The sequence below is a fragment of the Miniopterus natalensis genome, chromosome X (assembly GCF_054644295.1).
Source record: "Miniopterus natalensis isolate mMinNat1 chromosome X, mMinNat1.hap1, whole genome shotgun sequence".
In the NCBI taxonomy this organism is placed as follows: Eukaryota; Metazoa; Chordata; class Mammalia; order Chiroptera; family Miniopteridae; genus Miniopterus; species Miniopterus natalensis.
The window spans coordinates 4,516,926-4,533,129 of NC_142103.1; the positions used below are offsets into that span (position 1 = coordinate 4,516,926).

Below are 16,204 nucleotides of genomic sequence, written 5' to 3' on the forward strand. Positions count from 1 at the left end.
GCCCAGCTCTGAAGCTGCTGGCTCTTAGGTGGGCTTAAAGGATCCACATGTTTAATGGGGCAACATGCTACAGGTGGCTCATGATCCATTCAGTCATTTCCAAACTCATGGTAAAGTGGATAACTGGCTTAGCGATTTATGAGCCCAGAAGCTCCTGTGTCTGCCACAGGGTATACCAACCACTGCTGCCTTTGTAAGGGGTGGTCTCCATGGCAACAAGGCCAGGGTGGCTCACTTTTACCAGTTGCAGAGCACTGGGTCTACAGACCTTTAGTCATTCAAATTTGAAGTAACATGTTTTCATGCATGAATTAGTATCCTCCTTAAACCTAAGGCAGACAATTAGAGCATCTCCTCTCTCTTTCCCTCCTTTAGCCAACAATAGCAGGACTGATTTTTTTTTTTTTTTTTTCATGAAACCTCAGTCCCACTCATTTAAGTATGGCCTCTTTTCGTGACACTCAATACAAGACTCGTTCCTACTCTGGAATAAATATGGATTCAGAGTCAACATTTATTGAGCATCTACTGTGTATTAATGTAGTAGGCACTGTCAAAGCGATTTACATACATTATTTTAGTTAACACGAAATACATAAATGTGGATTCAAATTTAATGAACACTATTGGTGTGTGGCACACAGTAATCCCTCCTTGAATAGTTTTTTTAATAAAGGAATATAATCAGAGTATCAAGGTCAACAAGGGCCTTTGGACAGCATCCTGTAAAACTCCCTCATTACACAAATGGAGAAATCAAAGCCCAAAATATGGAGTGACTTATTCAAAACCATATTCACAGCTATTTAAACTGAGTTCTGTCCCAGTTGGATCCACACTGCCTCATATAAAAGCTGAGTGATAATAGAGCATCAGCTCTCTAATGTGTTGTATTGCTTTTGGACACATTCTTCTGATTGTTTTGCTGAATGTAATGTTTGGGATCCTTTTCTGTGAATGATTTAACAACAAACACTTTTTGAGAAATTAAAAAATACATTTATTGATATTTATGTTTGAAAGACTAGAGCATTAACTGGAATAACTTGAAAGAAATCAGCAATAGTGTGGCCTGGCTGGGGTGACCAATTCATATCAACCAAGTTAAAAAAGCCAAGGTATGAACCAAAACATCAGTTTATTCATAAAGGGAACTGTTCTGTCCGATTGAAGTGCATGTGTTGGTTGGTCAGCAACACTCTAGAAAATTCTATATAGAAGGCCTGATTATTTTAAAAAGTTGTTTGGTGGGTATGAAACCAGTAAAAGAGGAGTTAATTGGCTCATTGGAATGATTCATGTCTGTGAGCCTTTTGCACCCTTCTCCACTGTGGGGATACACTGGTTAGGGGGACATGATGCTCATATTCTGTGATCTGGGCAACTCCTTCATTAGCCCTGGTTAGCACTGGAGATACACTGATGAATTCTGCCTTGCAGACTCTACTAGTTCTAGATTGCAAACTGTTAACATTTTTTTTAGCATTCTTAGTTAAAATGCCATGTCAGTTTGAATTCGTAGAACCATTTCTAGTCAGACCTCCATAACAACACAATTACAAGCTCTTAGGGAACTATTCTGATAAGTCATTCCTTCCATTATATATGTATTTTAATAACATGACTCTGAGAGGAACTTTTCCTCCAGGTTCTTTAGGCCTTATTTCATCCCTATGCTTAGATAAGCAAATCCAAGACTAAACTGAAGGCAAGTCTGGGTTTGATAGACATATCATTGTGCATACCAGTAAAGCAGTCTGATGCTTCCCTTCCCTCTTCTATGTGTAGGGAAAATGGGAGAGGGAAAGAGAGAGAAACTGATTTGGAGATTAGAAGTTGTAAAAGATAAAGGATGCAGAAGTAAGGGTACAGAAAAAGAAGTAGTGTTTCTGATGAGTTTTAACCTGTCAGCTGCTCCTGTGTTCTTCTTTTATGAGTGTGATGTTGGACTTGTGGTGGACTAGACCAAATATCCTGGATATGGATCTAATACATGTTGACGTTGTGGTAGTAGAGGTAAGAAAGATCTGGAACATGGAATGCTACGAAGGAGGGAGAATCAGGGAATTGCCTCAGTGGAGAAATATGCCGGATGAGCAGGATGAAGAAGTTAACTTCACAATTTTTTCATGGTCCCAAATACTTATCACAGTATATTTCTCAAGTGATTATATTTTCTAATCTACTTATTCTAGGAAACGTCAATTCTAGATAAATTTCTCCCCATAAAGACAAAAAGCAATATTCACCAAATGTATATATTCAAATCTGATGAGAGGAGAAAGTGATTAGTTAGTAAAAGACCTTGTTCATTTTCAATCTCAAATATGTCAAACTTGGAACTACAGTTTTAAGTGAGCTTTGTTTTTTCCTTAATCCAGTTGACGTAGTGGGATACCTTGGTATATACTCCATATTTTCCTTTCACCGCACACTCTTCACCCCAGCTAATAATTCCAGTTAAGAAACTGATGCCTTCCACTTCAGTAACATGGGGTCCCCCACTATCTCCTTGGCATGAATCTTTACCTCCCTGATGGAAGCCAGCACAGAACATGAAATTAGAGATGGTGAACCTTGTGGAGCGAAGGCATGAGGCTCGGTCAACAAGGGGAACTTGAAGGTACTGAAGAATTGGGGATGATCTCCCTTTGTTGAAGACTTTCCCCCAGCCACTCACATAACCAGACCCAAATTTGAGGAAGATGTTCGTGTATTCCCTGTTAGCAATGCAAATAGGTGTTACATAGCTGTTTAGCATTAAGGGTTTATCCAATTCCAGAAGGGCAATGTCATGGTTGTACTTATTAATAGTTGCGTTGTAGTTGAAGTGAGGAATAGCGCGAATTACATTTCGCTTTTGCTCTGTATGTTCCTCCTCCTCGGTGTTATGTTCACCTGTTGAAAACATTTCTTTTTCAGTCACTGTGTTTCTCATAGAGACACATTTTCCAAGTACCCACCTAGCATCACTTACTTAACTGGCATTTCATCCATTGAAAATAAATTTTTCTTCAGTCACAAATAGTCTTTCACATAAACAGATTTTCAAAGGGTCCACTTGGCGTCACTGAAATAACTGGCAGCCAAGTGTCAAAGATCTCAACCTTACATTGGTATGATTTGCGTAAGATGTAATGAGGCCAATGCATACTTTTCAGACCAAAAAGTGATTCAGGACCCATCATAGAGATGGTTCCATTCACCCTTGCTGTTACAAGTCTTACATTGTTCACAGGTGATAATCTACGTGTCAAATTCTTCTAGTCTTTCCCAATTTCAAATATTTTTACCCCTTTTTGCTCACAGATAATACATTCATTTGGTCATTCATTCAAATGTTAGCTGAGGGCTCACTACAGGTTGTGCAAGGCACCAGAGATACAAAGATCAGCCTGGTAGGGAAGTGGAGACACCAATAATTGTCCCCCATTGAAGTGAGTGCTAATAAAGGTACACCAAAATAACTCTGGGGTGCTTGGAGGATGAAACAAGTTGGATTTTGAAAATATGGCTTCACTACCAGTAGCCCAACTTATTTAACAATGATCTTATTAGACCCTGGTAAAATATACTAGTTTTATAGAAGATCTAGTGATGCTGCAGACTACTATCCTTTTTTGTTTATTTACCTGCAACAACGGTAATTTTAACACCAGGTTTGATACAGTGGGCTGCAGTTACGACCCATTTTTCATTAACAATGGAACCTCCACAGTATGCACCCATTTTATCATTCAGAACGACCTGTGGAAACAAAATTATGAATCTTATTACATAATATATTTGATTCAGAACAAAATAAATATGTGTGCTGTTTATAGGAGCAGGCAAAAGTTGGCTTCTAGGCGCTGGCAGACCTGCAGTGTTTCTGGAAAGTGTCAGCATTGCAGATGAATTAGTGTTTCCGGAGAACAATCAAAAAAGCCATTTCTGTAACTGTCTTGAAGAGAATGTGTAATGGAGCCAGGGGGAGCTCTAGATGAAGCGAATATGAGGGAACAGCTTCTTTTGGAGATCTGGGGCCCTCAGATTCCACTTCCAGGTGAGTCAGATTCTCTGATGGCACGAATTGTACATTGAGAAATGCACTGACTTGACTCCTTGAGATCAGTAGTTATTATTGAGTCTCCTGTCCATGTGTGAGGAAATCTTTTTGCTGCAGGTTATTTGAAGAGAAAAACTATTGCTTTTTAAAGGTCTTTTCAAGCCCTTTCTAAACAGGAATATTATGAAACGAGACCTATAGCCTTCATAAGGGCTACGTTTATGGCCATCCAGGCAACGAGGAAGAGCAAGACTCATGCACTCCTTCCACTGTTCCTAACCATATTTGACTGCCCCTGGCTGGATGTGTCAGCTGCCTTTGTCCTAAAAGTTCTATTTATTTTGGGACACAGTGGATAAAGGTGTTTGGGTGTTGCTTTGAGCCTGGGCATTATTAGATAAGAGGTCATTCCAGTCTTTCATCTGCACATTCATTGCATAATCAGAGTGGACAATGAATATTTTTACCACATCAATGACTAGATAAACTTGGAGAATTTCACTTCCAATGTAAGTAAGGGCCTTGATCCACCACTTAAGGAACAAAGCTGAGAAGGTGAACACTAGAGGGCACACTCAACATTTGGTAAACCCTTTGTGGGCGCTAACTAGCTCTTGTGAATAGATGCCTTTTTACTAGAGTATACGTAGACCCAGGAGTAAGCCTATTCATAAACTAGGGGAAGGAAATGGTCAGTTCCTTTCAATGTGAATCTGAGAATGTCCTTGGGACATGTTCTAGTGAAGATTCTTTTTGTTCTGAATTCAAGTTACTGAATGCATGCTAAATCTTAGACAGTGAAGCACCCAGCCTCCTACCTGGAGACCTAGGGAGCTGACTCATTGCAAGCTTCTGACCCCTTTTCCATACTCGAGCTTTCCCTCTCATTCTAGCTGTTGCGTTTTATTTTGAAAAGTTGTAAAAATATAGGAAAACTCACATAATATAATAAACCCCAGTGTAGCCACCAGCTAGACTTAACAATCTTCTTAATTGTTTTGGAACATTTATTGCTTACTATGGACTAATCATTGTGCTCGGTGTTTTATGTACATTTAATGCAAGACATTGGGGAGTGGTATTAATATTCCCATTTATAATGAACTAATTGAGGTTTAGATATGCACGTTAGTTGCCATAAGGTTAGTGGCGAAGCTAGGATGCAAACCCTAGACTGCCTGGCTTCAGAATCTATGCCTCTAAGTATCCAGTATGTCTCCAAGTATGGTTGGTGAACCAGTTTCAGTAGAATCATCTAGGATGCTTGTAAAATGCAGATTTGGAAGCCCACCTAGACTTAATCAGAATATTTAGGGGATGGGATGAGAGAAAAATGAAGATCTCTGGAATATCCTTATGCATAATTAAATTTGAATAATTCTGTTTCAGAATTCCCAGTGGTTGGTGAACTTTATGTTTTAAAAGTGCTCAATCTGATATGAATAACCCATAGACACACAATAGCATAGGGAAGACCTGGGATAGGGTGGAGTTAGGTGGAGGGGAGCAAAAAGGGAGAACATGGGAGACAACTGTAATACTGTCAACAATAAAAAAAAACTCTTACTCTGGACAAATCTGGCTACATAATTTGTGGGGCTCAATATAAAATGAATATGCAGGACACCCCCCCCCCCCGCACATTCGAAAGGTAGGAAAAATGGCACTGAAGACACTAAAATACAAAATTTTCCCTTCTGTGGTTTCTGGCAAACAGTGTTTTTAATTTACTTTTTAATGTCGTGCTCCCTTAGGCATGAGGGATATTTACTGGGAAGGCAGATACTCACAGGTTCCCAGGGGCTGCACCCTGAAATTTAGCATGCAAACACACCTACCCCATACCCTCCTCCCACTTGACTGATGCCCCATGCCCCAACAGTGGTAAGGGTATGTAAATCTTTCCTTCCCACTGGCCCACTACAGCAATCAACTGCAGAGGGGGGATTCCCAAGAGATTGCAACTTCCATGCCAGGATGTGCTCAGTGCCTACAATGGAGGTGGGCAAGAGACCCCCACCATGTACCCTCCAAATGTTCTGTGACATATTTTTGGTCCCAAGATGCCATGGGGCCATGCCCCCTCCCAAGATGGCATAGGGTGTGTGCACCCAATCTCAACCTTTCCTGTGACTCTGCAGGAGGAAGATGACAGTGGTTGCTATTGAAAATGAGGAGGGGGAGTATGCCAGTGCCATGGGCTGAGGGGTGGAAGTGGTCATTGGGCAAGTGTGAGAAGGGAGAGGCAGGGCTGGCCAAGGCACCAGGGGACAGGGGAGTGGGAGGTCAAGAATCCATCCCTTTGGGATACTGAGAAGTGAGATTACAGTGATTCAAGTTTCCAAGTTCCTAGCCTATGTATGCCCCATGTCTCATTGGACTTGAGTTATAAAACAGAAATGCAGAGTATTGAACTCCAAATGTGGGACCCTTCAGATGCAGGACCCTGTGCACCTGCACAGGTCACAAGTTCATGAAGCTGGCCCTGACCTCAACTGATTTTCATCACCAAGCAAATTTGGGCAATATAATATTTTTCTATATGGGTCCTAATTGGTTACAATTGAATACCTCTGTTCAAGTAACTGGAGTTAAGAATTCACTTCTGTATTAGAGGTGAATTAGACATCTCTAAGCTTAATGAGCTAGTTAGTCCACACTGAATGACATCCACAGCCCCTGGGCACAGAGACTATGATGTAGCCAGTCTGACTCCAGCCAAAGACTTGCTGCCAGAGCTTCTGCTTTCTGGTGGATGATTGAGAAATATGGCTGTGTTCTTTTAAGCCTAAAGAGCATTTTCTGCCAATCCCTGATTGGTATTATTAATTTTAGCAAACCTCTTTGCCAAGAAGAAGCCCTAAAATATATGTGCATTTAAAGATATTACAAAAGACATGGTTTTGGAATGTTTGCTTGATTACCTTAAGATCACAGCTTTTGAAAGATGGCAGCAGACTGAGTAGAAGCTACACTGACACTCTCCCAGGACCAAACTGGAATTACAACTAAAATATAGGAAAACCATCCCGAATAATCAAACTGAAGATGAGCTGGAGAGCACCCTCATAACCAAGGAGGAAAAATGGAGACCACATAGAGACTGATAGGACGTACAGAGGCAAGAGGGCTGGCTGGGCTCCCACAGGCAGCAGCTGAAGGTCTGGAGGGAGATCTCAACTGTTGGGGGTTCCCACTGAGGACTCAGGGGCCTAAACCCCAGGCTGGACTTACCAGCCCAGAGCACCAGAACTGAGAAAGGTGCCTACGTAACATCTGGCTGTGAAAAGCAGCTAGGTTTCTGTCTGCCAGGGAGAGATGGCTGGAAATGCAGGCACCCTCTTACAGAGCTAATGCACAAAGTTTCATGTGCAGCATTGGGCTCCAGCAGAGTGGACTGGAGCTGTGTGAGGAGAATTCAGGGTTGCGGGCTCTGGAGATTGAGATCAGAAGGCACCCGTCTGGGTTCCTGTGCCCAGTCATTCCCCAAACTGCAGAGGACATCTTTCACAGGCAGACAATTTGCTGCTTTTGCCTGGGGGGCAGGTAGGAATTGCCCCACCCTACTGAAAAACCTTTTGTCCTACCCAGAGGAGTTTCTACAGCCTGAGGCTTTTAAGAGAATCAGATCAATCAGCCTGCAGGCAGAGGTAGACCTCAGAGTGCTTTGAGTCTTTGCCTGATCTGCTTCTGGACCCAGGCCTTAGAAAAGCAGACTTTGATGTGCATCTTGGTCCTGTCCAAATGCACCCAGCCCCAGCAGAAGACACCTCAAGCCAAAGGTTGTTGATAGCTCCAGAGTACTCAGGGCCAGTCACAAACTGCACCTCACATTGGCCTGTACTAGAGACCCTCCAAAAAGACTGAGAGTCCTAGCAGGCTTATGTAATACATAGAAACAAACTCAAATAGGCAGCCAAGATGGGGAGACCAAAAACCAAGCCCCAAATGAAAGAACAAGAGAAGTCTCCAGAAAAAGATCTACATGAAGTGGAGATAAGCAATCTATTAGATATAGAGTTCAGAATACTGATTGTAAGGATGCTCAGCAGCATGAAAAAAGATATGGAAACTATGAAGGAAATTAAGAATGACATAGCAGAAATAAAGAATTCATTGGAAGGAATAAACAGCAGATTAGAGGAAGTGGAGGACTGGATCAGTGAATTAGAAGACAGGGTAGAAAAAAATCACTCAATCAGAGATCCAAAAAGAAAAAAACAATTAAAAACCAGGAGGACAGTTTAAGGGAGCTATGGGACAACATGAAACGTAACAATATTCTCATTATAGGAGGACCAGAGGAGGTCGAAAGTGAGCAAGGGTTAAAGAACCTGTTTGAAGAAACAGGCAGAAAACTTCCCTAGCCTGGTGAAGGAAAAAGTCATACAAGTTCAGGAGGCACAGAAAGTCAGTCCCAAGCAAGAAGAATTCAGAGAGGCCCATGTCCAGACACATCATAATTAAAATGCTAAGAATTCAAGACAGAGAGTCTTAAACTGCAGCAAGAGAAAAGCAATCTGTTACCTACAAAGGAGCTCCCATAAGGCTGTCAGCTGACTTCTCATCAGAAACTCTATAGACCAGAAGGGAATGTCATGAAGTATTCGGGGTAATGCAAAACAAGGATCTGAAACCAAGACTACTCTATCCAACAAGACTATCATTCAAGATAGATGGTGAAATAAAGAGCTTCCCAGACAAAAAAAGGCTAAAGGAGTTTATCACCACCAAGCCAGCATTGCAGAAAATGTTAAGGGAACTGCTATAATTAGAAGTAGAAATAGAGAGAAAGAGAAACATAGGCATAAAGGATTCAAATGGCAATAGATAAGTATCTATCAAGAATAACTTTAAATGTAAGTGGGTTAAATGCTCGAATCCAAAGACATAGGGAAGCTGAATGGATAAGAAAACAGGACCCAAATATGTGCTATCTATAAGGGACCCACCTCAGAACAAAAGTCTCACACAGGATGAGAGTAAAGGGATGGAAAACAATTTTCCATGCAAATAGAAATGAGTAAAAAGCTGGGGTAGCCATATTCATATCAGACAAAACAGACTTCAAAATAAAGAACATAATGAGAGACAAGAAAGGTCATTACATAATACTAAAGGGATCGATCCAACAAGAGGATATAACCCTGCTTGGCTGGGTGTGGCTTAGCGGGTGAGCATCGACCTAGGATCCAGGGGATCAAGGTTTAATTCCCGGTCACGGCACATGTGTAGGTTGTGGGCTTGATCCCCAGTTGGGGATGTGCTGGAGGCAGCTGATCAATGATGACTCTCTTATCATTGATGTTTCTATCTCTCTCTCTCTCCCTCTCCCTTCCTCTCTCTGAAATCAATAAAGATATATATATAGGAAATAACCCTGGTAAACATATATGCACCCAATATAGGAACACCTAAATTTATAAAAAATCTTCTAGAGGAATTTAAGGGAGAGATTGACAGCAAGACAGTCATACTAAGGGACTTTAACACCCTACTGATTTCATGGGCTAGGTCGTCCAGACAAAAAAATCAACAAGGAAACAGTGACCCTAAATGATACACTAGATCAGATGGATTTAATTGACGGTTACAGAACATTGCACCACAAAGCTGCAGAATATACATTCTTCTCAAGTGCACATCAGTAGATGAGTGGATAAAAAAGCTGTGGTACATTTACACCATGGGATTGTATGCAACTGTAAAAAAGAAGGATCACTTATCCTTTGGGACAGCATGAAGGGAACTGGAGAGTATTATGCTAAGTGAAATAAGCCAGTCAGAGAAAGACAAGTACCACATGATCTCACTCATATGTGGAATATAATAAACAAAATAAATTGATGAACAAAATAGATCCAGAAACATAGCAGCATGGAATAGACTGAGGGATCTCAGGGGGAAGGTGGGGGTGAGGGAGTGGATGGGGAGAGCCTAATCAAAGAACTTATATGTCCATAAGCATAACCCATGGACACAGACATTGCTATGGGGAAGGTAGATGTACAGGTCAAGAGCTCAGACACCTATAAAAATAGCTTCAGGCCAAAGCTGAGGAAAGCCCAGACTGGGGAAAATGCTAAAACATTTTAAGATTGTTTAGTTCTAGAATATAATAAAGAATAGAAAGGCATATTTTGTTTGTTAAAACGTTTAAATACCTGCAGTTGCATATGATACAACGCAATATAAAGGATAGGTAAAACTTGAGGACCTGGCTTCTATTGTATCCCCCCCATGATAAAACAGAAAATAGACCTGGTACTTAGCATACAGGGAGGGAGAGATCCTAAGCCAAAGCAGAAGAGGTGGGAGGAGCTCTTCAGGTAAGTTTGCGCATGCTCAGAATTGTCAGCTGACCGGCTCAAGGGTGGGATCAAAACCAAATTAAAGCTTTGAAAATACGAAACAGTGCCTGGCTTCCTCAAATCTCTCGCTTTTAAGGGGTTGATGATGGTAGTCTTGTAGTATAGGTGTGCAATTTCCTTTTTTTCTCTAATGTTCATCAGTTCATAAGTTTTCATTGCTTCCCTATGTAGCTGTATGAAATTCTTAGTCTTGTTTTAGTTCCCACTCCGCTAAGGAGGCTAAGGATATGCTGACTCGGGGAAATAGATGTTCTGTTCCTATATAGTGCACGTAAACCTTTAGATTCCTCTCTTCCCTCCTGAGGCGTCCCTGCAGAGGCCCTGCTTCCTTTTCCCAAGTACTCAAGCGGCTCTGAGCCCACCACTGGGCATTTGGAGGGAAAATGAAGGAAACTGGCCTTGTACCTCCCTCCACCTCTCTCTCAGGCCTTCTGTCAAGCTGTTGCGAGTTCCAAGTCTGGCAAGCGGGCCTGCACCTTTGAGGTTGGGGGCGGGGAGGGGCCTTGCAGGCCAGAACCAATGGGGGTTATGGGAAGCGTCTGCGGCAACCGCTGCGGTTGAGAAGGTCTTGCCTCCAGCCTTCGAGGTAGAAGCCCTAGAATAAGGTAAGAAATGAACTCGACCACGGACGGGCCACGTGGAGAGGGCACATAGCTCCTTAGGGTCTCAAAGCTGTCCCCTAGCCTACTCTAATCTCCCCCTAGGTGAAACAATGCCCTCGACATTCTCTTCATGGGGTTATCTGGCAGCTGCTGTCCCCAGTGACAGAACAACTCTTCAGGTCAACAATTACACATTTTTTAAACCAGCGTTTCCTCCCGAAGCTGCCCAAACCCCCCCGTAACCGACCCTGTGGTTGGAAAGGGCTAGAACCTGGGCCAGAATCTGCCTAATCTGCCTGTAACTTTCACCCATAAATCCACAAAAAGTCGTCTTCCCCTTCCCCCTGTAGCACTTTAGCACTTGCAAACAACTCACTTAAACCTTTTCTTTAACAGACTAAACCTTTCCAGTTCGTTCAAGCTGTTCATTACTCTAGATGAAAGTCAACTCTCTATGTTCTTTTGCGTATTTCTTTACCTAAGTTCTTGCTTTACCCCCACCCCCTTTTATGAAGCATCAGCATTTTGTATCACTCTTTTCTAGGTGACATTGTTGAACAGTGTATTCTATTTCATTGCCATAGAATATTTTGGCCTTTGAAACCCCAGCTGTTGCTTGCTTTCTCTTGATGCCTTGGGCTGCAGCAGGTGTGTTGCAGTCTTGTCTGCAATCAAATCAAGTATTTCCACCCTGCAGATTAACCGTGATGGGGTGGAACTGGCTCTTCCACAAATGAGAGATTCTGGTTTGTTTCATATCTGTTTCTTCTTTGTCTAAAAGTGACTTTTATATAGTCAAATTTATCTTATATATATATATTTAAATATGTTTTTATTGATTTCAGAGAGAGGAAGGAAGAGGGAGAGAGAGATAGAAACATCAAGGATGAGAGTTATTGATCAGCTGCCTCCTGCACGCCCCCCGACAGGGAATCAAGCCCGCAACCCAAGCATGTGCCCTGACCGGGAATCCAACCTCAATCTCCTGGATCCTAGGTTGATGCTCAACCGCTGAGCCACTCTGGCTGGGCTCAAATTTATCTCATATTTTTGAAAACAAGTAACGTTTCATGAGAAACTGGGTGGAGGTGGGTGTGGACCGTCTTCTGGTGAAGACGGAAACAATGCAGAAATTTTATTCAGTCATTCTCAAGTATCCTGGAAAGTAGATCGGTTCTTCACCTGTGGGGAAAAACTAAAACCTAGCACTTTGTAGTTCTCCAGTCAGTAATCTTACTTCATGTAGGGAAAATAGGGAGTGAATATGTGTGCATACATGTGGATGAGTGATCTTGAACATTCCAAATTATTTTAGCTTGGCTTGATAGGAAGGAGACAACAGGTATACTAACTACAAGTGTGCAGTGAGGAGGACATGGCAGATTTAAAATGATGGGTATCATTTATATCTTCTTCCTCACAGTACAACTGTAACCATCACCTAATAGTTTCTTCTGCTTAAAAAAAAATAGCTTACTAGAGTAAAATTTCTACTAGGAAAGGCTTGCATTGTTAAAACATTGGCAAGCACCTAGCTTAAAGGGGATGCATAGTAGGAAAGAGATTATGTGACTCAATTGAGACTTTACAAAACCCCATATTTTTAGCTCCCATTTAAATAGATATGCCATTTCATTTCTGGGATGACAAAGGAACTAAGCCTACAATGTATGCATTCTGGGATTTTTTTTAAATCCTGGGTTTTTAAAATGGGAAGTCATCTTCTTAACTAATGAAACACCCCTGGGTGACTGGATTCTCCACTCTAGGCACTGCTTTATATCCCATAAGCTCAAGGAAGGTAATAATTATAAAGCAGAATTTTTGTTCTAAGCAACTTACCCATAGAAGTTGGATAGAGAATGAATGAAAATACACAAGAACAAACATAGTAAAATTAGAATTAGATACATAGATGTTAAATAGAATAAGGCATAATTAGAGTGGCTGACCCAAGAGGGATTGTTCAAGGAGAGGCTGATGAAGAAGGTCAAAGGTCAGTCTTATCAAGAGTCATGAATGAAAGTAAAGATGTGGGTGAGTGAAGGAAGCAGCACTGGTAGGATGCTGAAGTTGGGGAGAGAGGGGTGTAAAGGAACATATAGTGTTTTGTATTGTCTATAAGATCAAGTCCAACAAATATTAAAAGCAAAGGTAAAGAAAGGAAAATATAAAGTTTTGGTCATGATGGTCTACAACCCTTCAGTACCATTCTCCAGAATGTCTGTGCCAGATCCCTACCTTACAGGGATAGGTTCAATATCTTACACCCATTGTATTGGATAAATGCAGGCAATCTGAAGAATCCTGGATAGATACATAGCTAGTCTCAGAAAATTCCAGTAGTGTTAAACCTGGGGACATTTACATGATCCTAGCTTAAATTATTACCTGTTTGATGATTGAAAAGTCTTTAAAGCTACTGGTCTCTGACGACAAATGTTCAAACCTCAGTAGAGAGGTTTAGTGAAGCATCCTTGAGATTACTACAAAATCACATGATTGTGGCCACTAGGGAGTTTTATATTAGACTCAACTATTATAAGCGTTGTCCAATAGAACTTTCTGTGATGATGGAAATGTATCTGCACTTTCCAATAGGGCAGCCACATGAGGTTATTTTGCACTTAAAATGTGGCAGGTGTCACTGAGGAAATGAATTTTATATTTGATTTAATGGTAGTTAAATTTAAATTGCCACATGTGGCTAGTAGTTACCTTATTGGACAGCACAACTTTATATAAGGACCACCCTGGATCCTTGTCTCTGAGGCCTACTCCTTCTCTCTGATGGAATCACTTAGGCTTTAGCTATAGTCAGCTACAACCCAGGTTTTGCTACAAATTTAGCTCATGATTGTCGCTCTAAAATTTGCACAGGTTGCCCAGACAGCATGGCTCAGTGGTTGAGTGTCAACCTATGAACAAGGAGGTATGGTTTGAGTCCCGGTAAGGGTACATGCCCAGGTTTCGGGCTTGATCCTCAGTGGGGGCATGCAGGAGGCAGCAGATCAATGACTCTCTATCATCATTGATGTTTCCCTCTCCCTCTCCCTCTCCCTCTCCCTCTCCCTCTCCCTCTCCCTCTCCCTCTCCCTCTCCCTCTCCCTCTCCCTTTCTGAAATCAGTAAAAATACATTTTTTTAAAAATTTGCACAGGTGATTCTCATGTGGGTTGTCTGCTGTTCAAATCTGGAGGAATGTGTGATTAGGTACCAGGAGTCCACTATTTGTGGTTTTGGATCATAGCTTCTGTAACAAGATTGTTTCCTTTAGACAATTGGATTTCAAAGTATAGTGCACATTAGAATTACCTGAAGGGCTTGTAGCACATCAATTGCTGGGCCCCACCCTCAGAGACTCTGATTTGGTAGGTCTAAGGTATAGCATGAAAATATGCATTCCTAACAAGTTCCCAGGAGATTCTGATGCTACCAGACTTTGAGAACCACAGGCTTGGACCAAGCACTTATCTTATATCCTGGTTCTAATAGCCCAGTTCTTGTCTTAATTCTTACTACTTGAGTCCTTTTTAAAATCCCTTAGAAATAATAGTTTTTTTTGAACTAGAGATTTTTTGATTCTTACCAGTTCTCCCAGGGGATGAACCTAAAGTAGTACCTTGAACCCCAGTACCTGTCACCTCACTTCCAGCCCTTCCTATTACTTGTCTGGAATGCTGCTATGCTAGTTACTTGATGACAAACTCTTTTTGACCTTGTATAGTAGCTCTCTCTGGACTTCTCTTTCACCAGTTCCCCACACCTATGGGGGATTCCTCATATTGCTTAGTGCTGAAACTTGCCTAAACACTTCCCATACCCAGATAGGTCTACCTAGTGTTGTAGCCTCAGCCTCCCACCTCACCTGCCTGCCTGCCCGCCCCTTGCCCTCCAGTTTTGACACACCATCAATATAGAGTACCTGCCAAGGGAATTGACCTGGTTTGGCATTTTCTCCACCAACAACTCGAATGAAGTTGTTAAATGGTTGAGTGCTTTGAGTGACGTTATCCAAAATTGTTTCATCATCAGTAGAATTTTCATAGTCCGTATAGGAAAAAATAGTCTCAGCACGAGTGAGCTTCAGAGAATTGAGTGAGACAGAAACTTTTCCACATGGAAATGGCACTAGAAAAATGGGGGGAAAAAATAGTATTTGAATATTTCTCATTGTCAAGAAGAACATGTATTACAAAGATTGAAAATGAGGCCCATCCTTGTCACTTCTGAAAAGCAGGCCCATCAATATTTAAAAAAAAAATTTAATCAATGAATATAGTCTCAAACTAAAATGTTAATTGCATTATTTTCATAGTAAGTTTTCAAACATTTCATGAAAAGATTTCACTCAAGAATCCATCATCATTACGGAAATAAGATAAGAGTTCCAGAATCAAATTTTGTAAGATCTTTGTAAAGTCTAATGACCTCCTGTTTAGTTTTTTGTTTTTACTAAAAAGTTTTATTCACAAGTACTGTCCCTGAATGGAAGTCTGAGGATTGGTGCCTTGTAACTTTAACTTTAGAATTAAGTAAATGGTACTTCTGCTGCTTATTGTTAACAGAATTTCTTTTGTAGACTAGGGTGCCTTCTAGATTCCAAGGTGGATTTTAGGTATATCTTGTGGGGGGTGAAATCACTGTGATTTAATTACCTGACTGTCAAGTGTTAACCAAATAAATTACTAATATGATTATCACAGCTATGTCCACCTGGGAACTGGCCAACTTTTTACCTTGGGTTGGTTTATTTCCTAAAGAAAAGAAATTGTCTACTGATGCAGTGGGGACAACCAGAATGGAAATTTGTAGTCAAGCAAAGTCACCTCACATTTTATTTTCATTTCTCACTTTCCTTCCAACCACATTCCTTATAACAGACATTTCTATAGCAACCAGCTGAGGCAAAGTATCATGAAGACAGCATGTGGTTGGGAAACAGGAAATTAGTTCAAAATACTTCTGTATAAATATAAATCATCAATGGTTAGAGAAAAGGGACCATTACTATTGAAAGGCAGAAAAGCTTATTTTAGGTTTGGCCTACTTCTGCTAAAGCAAAGGCTATATTCAGATGTAACACCTTAATATTTGGAGGTGGTTCTCAATTCTTTTCTCTCTTATAACATGGAAGGGCTTATAAGGATTTAGCTATTATGCCTTCTGTCTACACTGGAATAT

General features: G+C 41.1%; 1 protein-coding gene across 2 annotated transcripts in view; it reads right to left on the reverse strand.

Moving 5' to 3' along the window:
• Positions 1–2,350: 2,350 nt before the first annotated feature.
• F9 (coagulation factor IX) overlaps positions 2,351–16,204 on the reverse strand; it is a 32,348-nt gene continuing 18,494 nt past the window's right edge. For both annotated transcript variants that reach the window (XM_016207228.2, XM_016207227.2), the window contains 3 exons: positions 14,946–15,151; positions 3,633–3,747; positions 2,351–2,898 (listed from right to left, as the gene is read on the reverse strand). In XM_016207228.2, the coding sequence (XP_016062714.1) occupies positions 2,351–2,898; positions 3,633–3,747; positions 14,946–15,151 (869 nt within the window). The remainder of the gene's footprint in view (positions 2,899–3,632; positions 3,748–14,945; positions 15,152–16,204) is intronic.